The 18139-nt window shown below is 45.3% G+C and overlaps 1 protein-coding gene across 1 annotated transcript in view; it reads right to left on the minus strand.

The window, feature by feature from the left end:
• The window catches only part of kcnh3 (potassium voltage-gated channel, subfamily H (eag-related), member 3), a gene marked incomplete at its 3' end in the record, with an annotated part of 163300 nt that overhangs the window by 967 nt on the left and 144194 nt on the right, over positions 1–18139 (minus strand). Inside the window, exons 11-14 of the mRNA XM_083776787.1 lie at positions 9586–9800; positions 2088–2350; positions 1119–1216; positions 93–145 (exon numbers count right to left, since the gene is read on the minus strand). Coding sequence (XP_083632913.1) covers positions 93–145; positions 1119–1216; positions 2088–2350; positions 9586–9800 — 629 coding nt within the window. The remainder of the gene's footprint in view (positions 1–92; positions 146–1118; positions 1217–2087; positions 2351–9585; positions 9801–18139) is intronic.

Here is an 18139-nt window from a genome sequence, read left to right on the forward strand (position 1 = left end):
CATGTAATGTCTACATAATATATGCGTATGTACATAGAGACAAGAACAACATAATTCTACCTATAGATATACATTATAGAGTCAACACTCACTTCATCAGTCAGTTTAGATACACTCTGCTTAATCTCTGACTGCTCCCGGATCCCTGCAAACACGCACGCACGCACCCACCCACGCACACCCACGCACACACACACACACACACACACACACACACACACACACACACACACACACACACATGCACGCAATTTAATTACATATAATCCGCACGAAACACTTTGGAGACAGAGAATGTGTGTGAGGTTTGATCAGATGATCTTGGGAACATATAGAAAATGTCTTATCACACCAAGCCACAACCCTCCATTCCATCAGAGCCTTTCCATATCTCTTCCACTATGTCATATTTGTTATTTGACAAATATTTAAGCCCCTTGGCTCACAATGTTGTTTCAGTCTGGTGTGTGTGTGTGTGTGTGTGTGTGTGTGTGTGTGTGTGTGTGTGTGTGTGTGTGTGTGTGTGTGTGTGCAGACACGTAACTAGATGTGGGCCCCGACGCAGGCTGATCAGCGAGTGCCCCCGACAGCACCCCCCCCCCCTACCCGCGTGCGATCGCCCTAGCTGTAACGTAGCCCAAACGGACTGTTTTTGGCTTATAAACAGCGGGGCACTGTACTGTACCACAGTTCCGACGGTACCTATCGCAATTGTAATCGGAGCAACAGCTGCAGCCTGTAAAAACAAGCCCAATTGCCAAACTGCGCGTTGCACTTATAAACAGCGGGGCACTGACACTGTACAGTTGTATAGTCGTGATTTGTGCACGCAAAAACAGATCAGATATGAATGATTGATTATCCTAAACGATACAGAGGCGTATATCTCGTTTGCGTAGCATAGGCTCGGCGACGCCTTATCACACCGAGCCACAACCCCTCCATTCCATCACAGAGCCTTTCAATATCTCTTCCACTATGTCGTATTTGTTATTTGACAAAGATTTCATTAAAGCCCCATGGCTCACAATGTTATTTCAGTCCGGTGTGTGTGTGTGTGTGTGTGTGTGTGTGTGTGTGTGTGTGTGTGTGTGTGTGTGTGTGCGTGCATCTGTTACCAGGGTACGGGGAGGGCGGTGCAGGAGATATGCTGGGACTGAACTCAAACTTCTGAGAAGAGAGGGAGTTGCAATCCGTTTCAATTCCATCCACAAATCTACACAGAGGAGCAGAGGAAACAGAAGGGAGATAAAGTGAAAACAGGCAGAGAATACTAATTCCTGGGTTACTGTCCGCAAATTGGTCTGTGGTATGATATTGAATGCCTTGATTTTATGTGATATGTTCTTCTCTGTTGTTATCAAGCTGTGTGCACACACACAATGCAAATGATGTTATATTGACACCGAACCATGCATTCGACACCCCGGGGGCCATCCCACAGTGTCTCCAACTTGTTGCCATAGTAACCAGACATCTCAGTTCAAGTGTTAATTGTAGTCTCTGGAGCTTATGTGCATGTAACTGTATACGTGTATATGTAGATGTACTGTATGTGTACTTGTGTGGGTGTACTGCATGCACATGTACTGCGTGTATACGTGTACCTAAACAACAACAGCTATGTACTGCTAGCTGAATCATATTAGTCTCACTATTGCATGTGCGTGCGTGCGTGCGTGCGTGCGTGCGTGCGTGCGTGCGTGCGTGTGTATATGTACGTACATGTTTGTATAACTTTTTGTATGTCTCACATAGTACAGTAAGTATAGTACAGTAGCATTTGAGAAATAGACATTGTGAGACAATGTTCCTGGTCCTCAATGGATGTTTTATGTTTAAACAAAGTAACATATCAGGAAAAGATTCAGGTTGAGGTTACAAGATTAGGATTGATTAGGCATGTAGAGGTTACATTTATGGGGGAGTTGCACTTATGCCGATTAGTTGTGGGTGGGTGTCGTGCACGGAAAATAGCACGTGTACAAGCTCAACGCGTCGCAGGAAAAGCTTTGTGAGCTTGTGTGTGTGTGTGCGTGTGTGTGTGTGTGTGTGTGTGTGTGTGTGTGTGTGTTTGTGTGTGGTACCTTGGGCTGAGCTCTGGAGGAGCACTCATGAAACTGACCACGGGTATCTGCAGGGTGGCAGGCCGGGCGCTGTCGGAGGGGGCGCGGAAGGGCCGGGGGGGCAGCAGAGGGGAGCGCAGCGGGGAGCTGAGCCCCCTGCCGAGGCGCAGCGGGGAGCGAGGGGAGTGGGACAGCACCGAGCCGTGTGCCTCGTCGCCCCCTTCCTCGTCCTCCTTTATGGAGGGCAGCTTCTTCACCAGACCGCCGTTGCTCTCCCAGTCCATCTGTGAGAGAGAGAGAGAGAGAGAGAGAGAGAGAGAGAGAGAGAGAGAGAGAGAGAGAACGGTTGGAACAAAATGTAAGTCACAGTGAAATCCTCAGTCCTGTTCATTTAAAGCTGCAATCCTAAATTGTTGTCCTAACCCAGGGCTATTCAATGTTTTTGAGGCCAAGGACCTGAGAGACAGATGAAGCAGGGATCCCCAGATTCCCCACTACCACAAACTACATACTTTAAAAACAATTGTGTTGCACATTCAACCTTTTCATATATTTCATCGAGACATGATACTGACATGATACTGACCATGATATTGACCATGATACTGACATGATACTGACCATGATACTGACATGATACTGACCATGATACTGACCATTATACTGCCATGATACTGACCATTATACTGACATGATACTGACCAAGATACTGACCATGATACTGTCATGATACTGTCATGATACTGACCATGATACTGACATGATACTGTCATGATACTGACCATGATACTGACCATGATACTGACATGATACTGACCATGATACTGACATGATACTGACCATGATACTGACATGATACTGTCATGATACTGCCCATGATACCGACCAAGATACTGACCATGCCACTGACCATGATACTGACCATGCCACTGACAATGATACTGACATATGAAACTTGACCTTTGGCTTTGCTTGGTCTGCTGTTTTAGACCAAACTACACCAAACCTGTTTGACAAAAATAGCCGACCTACATGACAATGCTCGGTGAATGTTGCCCCTGGAATACATAGGCTTCAAGTGTTCAATCAAAACATAAAATAAAAACGCATGCACGCACACGCACACACGTCACACACACACACACACACACACACACACACACACACACACACACACACACACACACACACACACACACACACACAGGTTTGGGAGCAAACTCGTCAGTAGGCCTAATGAAGTGGTGAACTTGTTTTACTCTGGTGTAGTGACCACTTCTCACCAGTAGGAGGTAGACTAGTACAATATTTCATCAGGTGCCTTGATTAAAATCAAGGTTTAATTATGCACCTCTTTGATTGTCCATGCTGAATCACCTGCCAGAGGTGAGACAAGGCTGTTCACTTACTGTACATCTGACTACATAGAAGTGAGTGCTTTAGAACAGTGGTTCCCAAACCTTTTCATGTCAAGGACCCCCAAATTGACACTAATTAGCCCCATAAGAGAAGATTTTTACGTCTCTAGAAGTGATTCTCAACCTGTTTAATTTCAAGAACCCCCAGTTTGACATGCATTAGTCTATATGGATCCCAATTTAATGGCTATCTCTGGGACCCCCAATTTATATTGTAAAATCAATGTTAATTTAACTCTGAGAGTGTACAAATGGTGTACAAATTAGTTTGGGTCTGTTATGGGTCTGAGTTACAGACCCATAAGGGTCCATTTGGTTACAAACTATCATTTAGCTGGGGACCCCCTGGAACTCCCTCAAGGACCCCTGGGGGTCCCCACTTTGGGAACCACTGCTTTAGAAAGACTCTAGTCTAGAGTAACAAGTTTTACTTTTAGTAAAGGAACGAATGCCGCTAAAAGTTGAGATATCACTACCTATTTCATATGTCAGACAGGCATTGCATACAATAAAGTAAGGCTTTCATCAATATGTTGGACCCTCTTTATGCACACAAACACAGGGATGAAATTGAAAATAGGAAATTACAGTATATATTATGTAATTGTGTGTCATGATGATTAAGTAATAAGAGTGGAGTATTTCACTGTCTCTTCACCCTCTGGTGACCATGCAGTCCCTAAAATGTAACACGTGAACAATTTGGACCCTTTTAGGTGCATGGGACACGCTGAGCCACATGTTCCATTAGTGTGTAAGAGCCTTTTTATTTGTATTTTCAATCTCTCCTTAGAAACCGATGGTTGTGGTCTGAACCAGCGATGTTGGGAACGTCCACAGAAAGTGAACACACTAAGGCACAGCACTTGCTGTTCCATTACAGTGGAGTCTTTCAATCTCTCCTCCCCTATAGACAAATTCAGAGGCTTGCCTGGGTGCGGCCATTACTGAGGTGTACCATTAAGCGCAGCAGCACTGATTAGCTACACCTGCCCTACGGAGCACCTGCTCCATGGATTACCCCTCAGTAATGGGGCACCCCCAGGGCACCCCTCTGTGAATTTGTCTATAGGCTAACACTGAAAGGTTTTCCATTTCAGAGTTTGACTGAGTTCAGAACTCAGTCAAACGTTATTTGTTCACCTCCCTCATGAATCTTCTTTGTTTTCCGTACAAAATACAAACATTCACACATCATCTTTGTTTCAGTTATTCATTGCTATAAACTGAAATAAATTCTGTGTGAGACATCGAGCTTGAACCTTACGAGTTCTCATACAATGCTGCTTTGTGCTGAAGACATTCTGGGTGCTCATTTTCCTACTCTGCCCGTCTTCTGAAACCATGTCACGTAGGCCGAGCAGAAACATCAGAAGAATGGCAAGTAATGATGAGCGTATTTCATATCTTTTGTTTTCGCCTGTTCCCCGACTCGTTCTCTGGCTTTGTCTCTTCCCTTCTCTCCGTGTTCTCCTCTATATTCTCACACCCACTATACATGTTTTATTCCTTTCTTTGAGAACTGAAAGAGAATGCTCGTACACACGGTGAGAAATCCTACAACATTTCAGTTCTCACGTCATATTTGTTCGCCCAATTCTGAGTGTGATGTGCATGTCTTTCCTCCTTTTACAGTATATTGATTATCTGTTTCTTTGATACCCATCCCCTTGGTTATCTTATCTTTGATCTTTCCATTTTATTTGAACTTTAACTCTTATTTTTATTGTATATAAACGTCCTTTTTTAGTGTGTCTTTTTGTGTAGGTTAATTATCTGAATCTTAATGTCTTAATACTGACTATAGAAAAAAGTTTCTCCCTCCCTCCCTGTTCCAGGACTCCTCTGTTCTCAGTCAACCCCTCTCATCCCTTCTCGCTACCCCTCCACCGGAGTGAGGCTATTTTTAGCTCTCTCGTTCTAATCTTAGCTCCCGGTGCCAGAGGAAACCGCAATTGCGATGCGGGGGTGTGATATATATGTGCGGCTGTGTGAGTATCCATTATGGTTGTGCCTGTGTGTGTGTGTGTGTGTGTGTTTACATTCCCATTCAGCATGTAAGTCATGTCGTATGCTTGAGGTCAAATTAATAGAATGCTCACACTTGACAAATGGCAGATTCTTCCCAATAAATCATGCCTGCTGTGTAATGTTATTAATGCATGTGTGTGCAGCCATGCATGCGTGTGTGTGTGTGTGTGTGTGTGTGTGTGTGTGTGTGTGTGTGTGTGTGCGCGCATGCGTGCATGCATGCGTGTACGTGTGCTTGCGTGCATGCAATGCATGTGTGTGCCCATAGTGTGTGTGTGTGTGTGTGTGTGTGTGTGTGTGTGCGTGTGCGTGCGTGCGTGCGTGCGTGCATGCATGCGTGCAAACATACTATGTGCTTACATAAGTGTGTGTGTGTGTGTGTATGCAGTGTGTCTGCATGCATGTAGGAATGTCTGAGATTGAGTGTACTGACATGTATGAAAAAGGGAAAGTGTGGCTGTGCTTGTGCGTGCACGTCCGAGCGTGCAGACTCCTAACATGAGTAGAACACACTTGGACACATTTCTGATGCACGGTGGGCGACCCCCCTCCTCCCCTCCTCCCCTCCTCCCCTCCTCCCCTCCTCCCCCCGTCAGCACCACTGATCAGTGCACTGAGCCGAATGGATGCTGCGGCACATAATGTCCTCTGTCTACCCCACTCACCTACACACGCACGCACACACGCACGCACGCACGCACGCACGCACGCACGCACGCACGCACGCACGCACGCACGCACGCACGCACGCACGCACGCACGCACGCACGCACACGCACGCACTCACCTACACACGCACGCACGCACACGCACGCACTCACCTACACACGCACACACGCACGCACGCACGCACGCGCACGCACGCACGCACGCACGCACACAGACAGACAGACACACACAGGTCGTGGCAGACTGTCGTGGCAGACTGTCGAGTCAGCTGCCGGTGAATCCGCAATAGAAGGACACGAGGAAGTTTGAGGTAAGATAACACAACTTTTCTTTCTTTCTGTCTGTCTGTCTTTTTCTTTCTTTCTTCTTCTCTTAACTTTCTCAGCTTTACTTGACTTTTGCTTGACGTGTAATAAAAAACAACCTCTTTCTCATCTCTGGTGAATATTTGCTATCCTCCGTATTTCTGTTCCTGCATTCTTTTCCTTCTTCTACTTTGTCCGTTTCTTCAAAAACAAATAGACACAGTACACACACACACACACACACACACACACGCTGCTAAACAATGAATCCATTATCACGTGTCAAAACGTGGAAGAGCCAATCAGCGTCTGTCAATCACAGCTGGTCCTGAGTGCTTTTTGGTTTTCTGGCTGGTAAAAACACACCGCCCAGCCACTCTGCAGAAGACACACGGTAATGAAAACACCCAGAAGACACATGATAATATGAATTGACATAATGGTTCACCAGGCTGCTTGCTCACACACAACTGCCCCTCCCCCCCTCCCTGTGTTAGCTGGTCTGTCACACCAGAGGGGATTTGCATAAATAATAACCACGTTGGACATGTGGATTGGAGAGATGGAAGAGGCAGGCCTGCATGGCCACACAGTCCACACACACCTGGCTCTGCATTGCCGTCAAGCTGTGAGAAAGCAGCGACACAAACGCAGGCCACATCTCGCCCCAAAAGGCGGTGAAATAACACAGATTGGCACAGATTGCCTCATGGAGGGGCGCCGCCTCATGGAGGGGCGCCGCCTCATGGAGGGGCGCCGCCTCAAGCCAACTTGAGCAATGAGAGCCACCACCGAGCGAGCTAAAGCGACCGTGGCGAACGATGCGAATCATAAATAACGTCAACCCGATCTCACGCAAACGTGGTGCAATTCCGTACGTACATACAGCTGTATGCTAGTAGTGAAAGCCTCGCCTCCGTCGCGGTCAAAACAGTAGTAGTGTAATATTTTGGAGTTTTCTGGTAGTGTATGTACGGAATTGCCAGTCCGTGTTATTTGGTAAATGGTAAATGGTGCATTTTATATAGAGATTGTGCATTACATTCACCAAATTCACACACACATTCACACACCGATGCCGGAGGAGGGAGACCATGCAAGGCACCAACCTGCAGACCGGGAGCAATTAGGGGTTCAGAGTCTTGCTCAAGGACACTTCGACACAAACTCTGGGGGCGGAACCCGGGTTTGAACTGGGAACCTTGCCGTTCCCATCCGGTCACTCTCCCCCCCTGAGCCGCCCATGCACTGCCGCCCCCCATTTCACCGTGTTTGGCTGAGACCGGGGCTCCAAACACATGCTCACATCCTGCGACCATGTGAGCATGGTCGGAAGACACGGAGCAGCACTGCAGCAGAGGAGGACGAGGGATAGCGCAGAGCAAGAGAGAGCGAGAGAACAAAACAGAGGTTCCCTCCTCCTCCTCCTCCTCCTCCTCCCCGTCGCGTCTCCTCCTCTGCACTCCCCCCCCCCCCCCCCCTCATCTCGGGCTGGCGGCTGGGCTATTTTTATCAGGCAGGATCCAATCTTAGCAGCAGCCGCGGGGGTTGCATGCAGAGCCAGTCAGGGAGAGCCCCAGCCTCCCCTTGCTTCTATTCTTAGCAACAGGGCTGGCTCGAAACAGCAGCGCCCACAGCTATTCCTGGATCCATATCTATCTCTCAATCTGCTGCGCTGGCTGCAGCCATGCAGGCAGGCAAAGCCTGTGTGTGTGTGTGTACTGTGTGTGTGTGTGTGTGTGTGTGTGTGTATGTGTATGTGCACATAAAACATACATGGACAAGATGAAACACTAAACATTGCAAACCTTGAAAACTGCACAGTGTGCATGTGTGGTGGCAGCACATGAATGTAAATGCACAAGGATATATATAATATATATATATATATAGAGAGAGAGAGAGAGAGAGAGAGGGTGTGTGTGTGCATGTGTGCGTGTGTACGTGCGTGCATATTATGTTTACTGTATGTGTATTTATGTGCTGAGGTGCATGTATTTGTGTGTGTGCGCTGTACATACATGGTGTTGACAGTGTGTGTGGGAGTGAAGTTGAGATTGTAGATTATGCATACAGTCCACCCACGTGACCTCTGCCAAGGTGAGGGCCTCCTCGGGGTCGCTGAGACCAGATGCTGAGCCTTGACATTTACCTCAGCATCATTTTACATCCACTGCCATCCCTAGACGAGCCGGGACTGATACGTGAGGCCAATGCTGAGAGGTTGTGCAAAATATAGCGGTGTGTGTGTGTGTGTGTGTGTGTGTGTGTGCGTGTGTCTGTGTGTGTGTGTGTGTGCGTGTGTCTGTGTGTGTGCCGAGAGCTAAGGCATCGGCAAAATTCTGTTCTGTGTCTGCAAATAATTGGCCACACATGGAGAAGGCGATGCTTTCTGTACCCGTGCTCTGTATCCTGAAGCACTTGTTGTAGAGTTTTCCAAGTTTGCGCATCCACTATCGTTTGTGTTTTTCGTGAATTTCTTGTTAAATGTGAATGCAAATAAAGATGTTAAATGTGTGTGTGTGTGTGTGTGTGTGTGTGTGTGTGTGTGTGTGTGTGTGTGTGTGCGCGCGCACGCGCGTGTGTGCGTGTGTAGGGTTTGATTTGCTGGGGGACGGGGGTGAAAATTCATGCCTCCACTTTTGATATCCCCCCCCCCTGGGTATTAATTTATTACCAGTGGGGATATGTTTTATTCCTTCTTCTGGTCAGATTGAATATTTTAATGTGTTATGTTTTTTGTTTCACTATTTCCACTTCTGTCTCCTCACATTTTCTGCTCCGTTCCGTAAAAAGGAAGACACAAACACATCCTTGCTGTTAGCCAGTTCCCTCTGCTATAATTAACTCAGTGGCAGCGCAGAGCAACACTTCAATGGTGATTCTGCAGCAATGTAGTGTAGCTGGTCACACATGGTCGTTTTGTCGCTTTTGTCGACACTCGGCACTAGTGGTGGGCACAGCACGAGACGAGTCTCAACCTCTCTCTCTCTCTGTCTCTCTCTCTGTCTCTCTCTCTCTCTCTCTCACACACACACACACACACACACACACGCACACGCACACACACACGAGCCCTCTCGTCGTTGTACTCACGTCGGCGCTGTGGCCCTCCCGCAGGTTGTAGGTGAGGTCGTGCTGGATCTCGCTGATGAACTTCTGGGCGTACTCGGGGTAGAGGCGGAGCACCTCGCGGAGGCCCTTGAGGCAGATGTACTGGAGGTCGCAGTAGGTCAGCGCCTTGACGTTGGCGTTGGTCTTGATCACCTGCTCCTTGGTCAGGTAGTCGGAGCCAATCAGGTCGCCTTTGCCTGCACGCCGACGCCGTTTTAGAGGGGAGAGGCCGGACGAGACACAACAAGCACGCGAGGGGCGAAGACGCATACGTGCACAGGACGTGTAAATAGAGAAGAGACACACACACACACACACACACACACACACACACACACACACACACACACACACACATAAACACACAGTAGTTAGTATCAAGGTCAAGGTAAACTTTATTGTCCACAAGGGAAATTAGTCTTGGGCTTTCACCCCAGCTACAGCCACACATAAGAAAACAAAAATACATTACAGAGGAAGACACAACATTACACAATATCTTATATAGTATCTTGGGAAGCAATGACTTCTTTGCAGCACGTGCATTTCTCCCCCCGATATATCTCCACTTCAGAGAAAGGTCATGAGGATCAGAGAGGCTGCGTATAGGTCCAATTTAAACACACACTGTTTGTGTTTGAGCTCATGAAAGAGACATGAAAGGACCGGACCCTGTGACTCATCTACAACAGAAGCCAGCCGGGCAGGCCACCGGATGTGTGATGAGACAGGGGACAGGGTACATTATACATACATGCATGACTGTACTGCTGGCCCCTCTATAGAGACATCCTTCTTACCATGAGCTGGGTGTATAGGACACTGGTTATTGACCTGGTTGTTGCTAACATTCTAATTACGAGTTAGCTAGTTAATCCATTTTGGACTGAGGTCGATTTAAAAAAGGCTTCTAAATCCTAAAAACATTCTGAAAAACCTATGTTTCTATGTCAGTGGTGCTCAACCTTTTTCATGTCAAGGACCCCCAGAATTATCTCTATTGGGCCACGGACCCCCATCTCAAAATATCTTCTAGTTCCAGGGACCCCCCCCCCCCCCCAGAAGCCAATATTTTAGTTAAAAATGTTCGCTCTGAAATATATATTCAATGATTTGCGCCACATTAACGACTTTTCAAAAATAGCAGACCTACAAGCTTGTAGTGCGCCACTCGGTGGCGCGCTATGAGCTTGTAGATCTGCTACCTATAATTAAAGGTTTACACTAATAAATAGAAATGCAATGCATATTCCTTTCACAAGTCTTAAAGCGCAAATAACATGCATTTTAAAACTGCGTTTAATATTTAATATCGTATTGTCTGTGTCCCTCAAAGTTATTTCTAATGGTTTGAGCCTCAATCACCACTCTGATATAACCAGCCCTTGCTTTCTTTGAAAGCAGTTTTAGCTGCAGTACCACAATGTCCTGAGGTGGTGGGGGTGCTGATATGCAGATTATTTAATATTTGAGATATTATAATACTGATGCTAGATAAAACCAGGCTTGTTTCCATTCCATGCCAGCTTGGAAAATCAACAATGGTGGACATTGTAAACAAAGTGGAAATGCAAATTTGGAACTGAAGACTGAAGAAGAGGAGGAATTATACAAAGTATAGGGTGACATTGATGACATCACGATGAGGACAAAATCAGTTGAGCTGTTCCTGAGAGCAATTTCAATTAAAGCATCTATATGATATGAAAGCCTGATTGTTCAAAATTGGTTATTTGTGGGGATAGAAAACACATGGGAGCCCCAAAAACACAAAATACATTGAAAAAGTTGAATTTGATGTAATAGGTCCTTTAACAAATGAAATGCTCGTGACGGAAAGTTCCACCAATTAGAATCCAACCGGCAACCGCTATTGGCGGAACGTCAGATAAGCTTTATTATTGATATCAAACCGGATCGCTGATTTCTTTTCTTTTTTTGGCTTGGCCTTTCCTTCTTCAGCGATCCTAGACGGGTTTGCGCATCCGCAGTGCCGTTCACTCCTTGTATACAGATGGACAAAAAGCTGAATAACTCTGAATGAGCTCTGTGAATAAATCTACAGAGCTCTCCATGGTTTTCATAAAACGCGCAATTTTCGGAGGTCTTTGCTGATTATCCGGTGATCCCGATTGGAACATTGGCGCTTTCTAGAGCAATGATGGCTTCATTTTAGCTCACTATAGTATTGCCGCTAATTATTTAGCATCTAAGATGGCCGCCCAAGCCAGCCGGACATGTATCCAGCGTGCAAAACACTATAACGAAGCTCCGGGTCGGCAGTCTAGTGTTGGCTCTTGCGTCCGCCATTATGTGTACTGTATGCAACGGTGGCTGAAAAGAAAGTCACAGACCAGCGGGCCTTCACACAGCTAAGCCCCTTTACTCTGCAGGAACAGAGGCACAGAGAGATATTATGGAAGTGGCAGGAGGAACACACAAAGGAGGGAGGACATGCTGGAGGGTACAGACAGTCAGTGGTGAGTCCGATAGATGTAGGGAGTGGTAGGGATCGAGTCGGGAGCGTGACGGGGGTCTGTATGGGTTTTGAAAGCGAGAGAGAGAATCACTCGGCTTTTTCCATGTTATTTTCTTCCTCTTCCCATCCCCCGCCCCAGCCGCCCATCACCCACGCGTCTCTCGACCTCGACAGCCTGCTATGATCACACTAATTTCTGTCCAACTGGCTTGTTCTATCTCCCTTGTGCTGTCTTCTCTGCTCCCTTCACTGTCAAGATTTCAGTTTTCAGTTTCAGAAAAAGGGCTAGGGAGAAGCCATAGGCTTGTCGGGCCCTACCCCTGGAGTCCATTTGTGCACGTGTAGCAGACCGTGCCTGCTTACACAGTGCATACATACATTCATGCTGTCCTTAGGTATGTACAATTATCTACACACATTCATATATATATATGTACATATATATATACACATATATATACTAATAACAACTGTAAATAATAATGACAGTAGCAACAATAACAACAATAATAATAATGGTATAATATATATATAATATATAACACATGCAACATAATAATAATATATTATATATACATAATATGTGGTGTGGTTTACCAATAGTGGTCTACTAATAATATATGATATGGTTTGACTGTACATATAATATATAAATATATTTCATAATGTATGGTATACTATAGTAATAAGAAAATATAATTATATAGTACAGTACGTCATAGTTCCCCTTTTGTAATGCCATTAGTACTCTTCGCTTCTGTATTTATCGAAGATAGTTTTTTTTTAATTGGTTTATGTTTCCACAGTGCTTTAGTTCACCCTCCAGCTCATTCCACAGTGTGACTCCGTAAGAGGAGATGCTCCTTGTTTTTAAGTTTGTGCGCATCACAGGTTTCTTGAAGTTCAGTGGTCCTCTAAGGTTCTTATCTAGAAATTTGTCCTGTACATTTACCGGTAATTGTTTATATCTTGCTTTGTACATGATTTGTAGAATTTCTACATTGACCATATCTGTGAACTTCAGGAGGTGTGATTGTATGAATAGTGGGTGTGTGTGGTCCCGGTATCCTGCATTGTTTATTACTCTTTTTTGTAATATAATCAGTGGATTTATGGTTGATTGGTAGGTGTTTCCCCATACCTCAGAGCAGTAGTTCAGGTAGGGTAGGATCATTGCACAGTACAATGTGTGCAATGAGCTGGGGTTGAGAAGGTGCTTTGCCCTATTTATAACTGAGATGCTCTTTGCCATCTTGTTCCCCACATTTTTTATATGGGGTCTCCAGCAGAGCCTATGGTCTAGGATCACTCCCAAGAATTTGTTTTCATAAACTCTTTCTATTTTATTATTATCTATAATCAACTGGATATCCATTTGTATTTGGCGGTTTCCGAATACCATACATTTTGTTTTACTTAGATTTAAGGATAATTTATTTCTATCGAACCAGAGTTTGTATTTATTCATTTCTGTTGTTAAGACCATCATGTCCTCCCCTGCGCAGAACATGTTCGATCTATCTCTTAATTTATTTCTTCACAGCCTGAGGGGTTTGTCCATGTTGAAACGGAGAAGCGTAATAGAACAAACGGAAAGGTCTGTCTGTCTGTCTGTCTGTCTGTACTGTACTGTCTGCACTGTCTCTCTGCCAACAGCTATATCTCTTTGAGGGATTCATCCGTACTATATTGAAACAGAGAAGCATAACACATAAATTATGAAGCCAGTTGTTTTTTTTTTTTTTTTTTGATGTCTGTCTGGGTGTTGCTTCTGCCAAAAGAACAAAACGTGTCAAAAATAGCAATGAACTCGCTATAAGCGGGTAGACGCAAATTCCCAGTGCATAATGATTTGCAAACAACACACCACTTCCTACACCTCATCTCCCACACAGGTGCAGCAAGTCCCCAATCAGTCTTGTTTTAATGGACATTTTAATGGTCAGCTGCTCTCTCTTCTCCTCTACACTACAGTACTTAATTCTTTATCTGCCACTAGGTGGCAGCAGAGGGTATAGGTAAGCCTTGCCAGGGCTGTTTCCCCTTTTTTCGGGTACTTTCATTTCCGGTTTTCCCGGCTTGGAGACCGCCATTGTAAGGAGCGGCTAATGTTAGCAGTAGCTCACAATGTTTCATAAACGTTAACATGTCGGGTGCGATGCGATACAAAATCACAAATCACATCCGAACCTCGAATGGAGGATGATCACCTCGGACAGCGCCACATTTCTTTTTAAAGATAACAGCCAAAGAGGATCCTACTTTGAACGGGACCCTATGGGACGCGTGCACACGTATCCTGGTGCTGGGGGGTAAGCAAGGCATTGCCTAGCAACCGGGCCAGAGTTAAAAGTAGATTTTCGGCTATTTGATATAAAGCTTTATGTACGAGATATCTCGTACTTAGCAGACAGCGGGTGTAGAGGGAAAGCACGAGAAATCTCGTACTTAAGAGTTAGTTTGGCTCGATGGCCTCTTCACATATACTGTATAATCTTCCTCCATCTGTACTTTTGTAATAAAGTTCCATGCACTTTTCTTTTTTTTTCTCTCCACAGTTGGTCGTGTTTGTCAAAGAGATGAAATTGGTTCTGTTTTTTCTCTCCACAGTTGGTCGTTTTTGTCAAAGAGATGAAATTGGTTCTGTTCTGACAATGTCAAGGAAACCTTTCAATAATGACCATAGAGAGGCTGCATGTGGTGTATCTGATTGTGTACCCTCCATGAGCGTGCGTGCGTGCGTGCGTGCGTGCGTGTGTGTGTGTGTGTGTGTGTGCGTGCGTGCGTGCGTGTGTGCGTGCATGCGTGCGTGCGTGCGTCTGAAATATAACCTCACATCAACAACATCAATGATTCTGAGAAGCATAATGTATGCTATTTACTATACAGATTATTATTATTTGACAACTTGGCCAAACAATGTTTCACCAGTTTTATAGTATAGTTTGATGATTATACTTTTTATGCAGTATTCTTTTCTTGGGGTATTGTTTTCGGACCGACCAAAAACCACAGGTTGAGAACCAATAACAGGAACTGCCATCATCATCATCATCATCATCAACACCTGTGTCATTTCCCCTCATTATTATCTCCAGTGCCTCAATCCGAAACACCTCATCACCACAAATGACTACTACTGTAGCACCATTCTCCTGTTGAGAATATTCAAGCGTTAAGCCATTTTGACCCGGGAACGATTCTACAAATGTCTTCTAAACCCCGACAGTTTTCTGAAAAACCCTCTGTTTCTATATCAGTGGTGCTCAACATTTTCCATGTCAAGGACCCCCAGAATTATATGTATTTGGCCCGTGAAAATATGTAGTTCCAGGGAAACCCCAGAAGCAACGACATGAGTTCAAAACATCCGTTGTGAAAGAATATATATTCAAAGATTTGCACTGCATTTTCACGAATTTAATAAAAATAGCAGATAACATAATTCTTAAAACACCAACAGGGGTTCCCGGCCCAAAATGGGTTAAGCCATTGTCTTCCCGTCCCAGTTAGCGCTCTCTGTGCCGACAACAGAAAACCCTAGCAGTGTCAGGACCTGTCAGGACCTGTCAGGACCTGTCAGCATCGCTATAACTGTACGGTGACGACGACGACGACGACGATGATGATGCCAACGTTCCCCTTCACAGCGCCATAGTCATCGTACTGTATAGCACAGTGATGGCTATAGAACAGGCCCATGGTACTGTATAGGCTGCCATCATGTGTGTGCTGTGGATATAGTTTGCAGTGCTCACCACGGTTCTGTTCCCCTCCCTCCACATTTGAGCATTAATAGTCAAGGGTGTTTTAATAATGCAATGTGTATCCATTATTAATACCGGCAGGCAGCAGCATAGCATTCAGTCTCTCATTGATGTGCATCTGAGTGCATGTGATGTGTGCGCACACCTGTATTGTGTGTGTGTGTAGTGTGTGTGTAGTGTGTGTGTGTGTGTGTGTGTGTGTGTGTGTGTGTGTGTGTGTGTACGTGTGAGCACACGCGTGTGTATGTGTGTGATATGTCCAACATCAAATATATGGGCTGAGGGCTTGGTATTTGAAAATAAATCTGCCATGCAGACACGCACGCGCGCACGCACGCACGCACGCACGCACACACACACACACACACACACACACACACACACACACACACACACACACACACACACACACACACACACACACACACACACACACACACACACACACACACACACACACACACACACACACACACACACATCACATCACATCACAGACTGACAGACGCAGGAAGGGTTATCTGCACACACCTACACTATCATCAATCCAATGCCTCGTGATCTTTTGAAGAAGTGACATGTGCATCTATCCTTGCCGTGCAGCTCCTGAAAACCTCTCTCCCTGCCTCGCTCTCTGTCTCTCAAACAAGCGCACCTGAGAAAAACTTCTTCCGTTAGCCGGCTATGTTTTACTGCAGATTTTCAGAGGAAATATGAGTGTGTTTTCTGTTGCACAGCATGTAGGCCCATCTAGCCCTTAGACCTGAAATAAATAAAATAAAGTATTCTGAAAGAATATATATATTCAAAGATTTGTGCCGCATTTTCACACATTTTCAAAAATAGCAGACCTATGAGCTTGTAGATCTGCTATTTTTCAATAGCTAAAGTATAACATAATGCTTAGTTAAAACACCAAAAGGGGTTCCCCGACCAGAATGGGTTAAGTAATAAGAATGGCACATTTTGGAATGGAAGTGATTTATATAAAGGGTTAGGTTAGGGGCAGTGTTTCTCCCACCTTTTTCGGGCCAGTGCCCCTTATCCAACATCCAGGTCCCATATCATACCGTCTATCATACAGCTTTATAATATCAGAAATCACACTCGTGTGAAGTGAGCGGCACTCTTATCATCGTACACGTACATCATCATGGCGTACACTATGACGTAAAATTGTCCATTCATTGTCAATGGGAATTTTTTATGTTTGTGTAGGACAAAGTTTGTGCACATACACTAAAAGCTGGACATAGGAGGGGCTAGCGCCCCTCAAAAAGAAAAAAAACATTGTTCCGGTGGTCATGCATGGGCTCCAGTTGGCATTGCATTAACATTTGGAACAAGCGGGTATACACCTTATATTTTGCATATATGCTTATCCCAATTTTATACATTTTAAAATAGTCCAAATAGCTGATCTACAAGCTCACAACGTGCCGATGTAGATCGGCTAGTTTAAAAAGTTTAAACGTTTTAAAATGTTTTTCAAAATAAGTTTGGAGATAAGGGATATTAACCTATTTTGAGCGAGAACCCCTTTTGCTGGTTACATACATTATTGTCTCCACCAGGCCGAAGGCATGTGGGGAGAGTATGTTTTGCACTCCGTCCGTCCGTTTGTGTGTCCGTCCGTGTGTCCGTCCGTGTGTCCGTGAACAGCTAATCTCGGCCACCGTTAACCCGGTCGATGCCATATTTTGCACACACACTCCCTGGATGCCAACCATGAACCTCTGCCCCAAACTTTCCAGAACGGCCTGTTATAGCGCCACCAGGAGGCCGCTTTTTGCAAAACAAGTTTTTGCACAGTACACCTACAGATTTTGTCCAAACATCACACAAATTGGTACACACACTCCCTGGATGCCAACGATGAACCTCTGCCCCAAACTTTCCAGAACGGTCTGTTATAGCGCCACCAGGAGGCCGCTTTGTGCAAAACAAGTTTTTGCACAGTACACCTACAGATTTTGTCCAAACATCACGCAAATTGGTACACAGTCTCTCTAGAGCCATTCAACCAAACCGCTCTTTCAGATTTCTCAGACTCCATCCTGATTGGTTAAGATTGGCTTCCAAAGTTCACAGGAGTGCTCAGTTTCAAACAAAATGCTGCAAATCATGAACACATCGCGTGATTTCCGTGAAATTGTGCACCCACATTCCCACTAGGCCCAGGACAAAATGCCACATGAACAATTTCAACTCAGCCTCAAGGTGGAGCTATAACTGGCCCAAAAGTGTTTTTACCTCTAACTGCACGGATCTGTGGATAACCTGGTGGAGA

Source organism: Protomyctophum parallelum (assembly GCF_964188405.1).
Source record: "Protomyctophum parallelum genome assembly, chromosome: 11".
Lineage (NCBI taxonomy): Eukaryota > Metazoa > Chordata > Actinopteri > Myctophiformes > Myctophidae > Protomyctophum > Protomyctophum parallelum.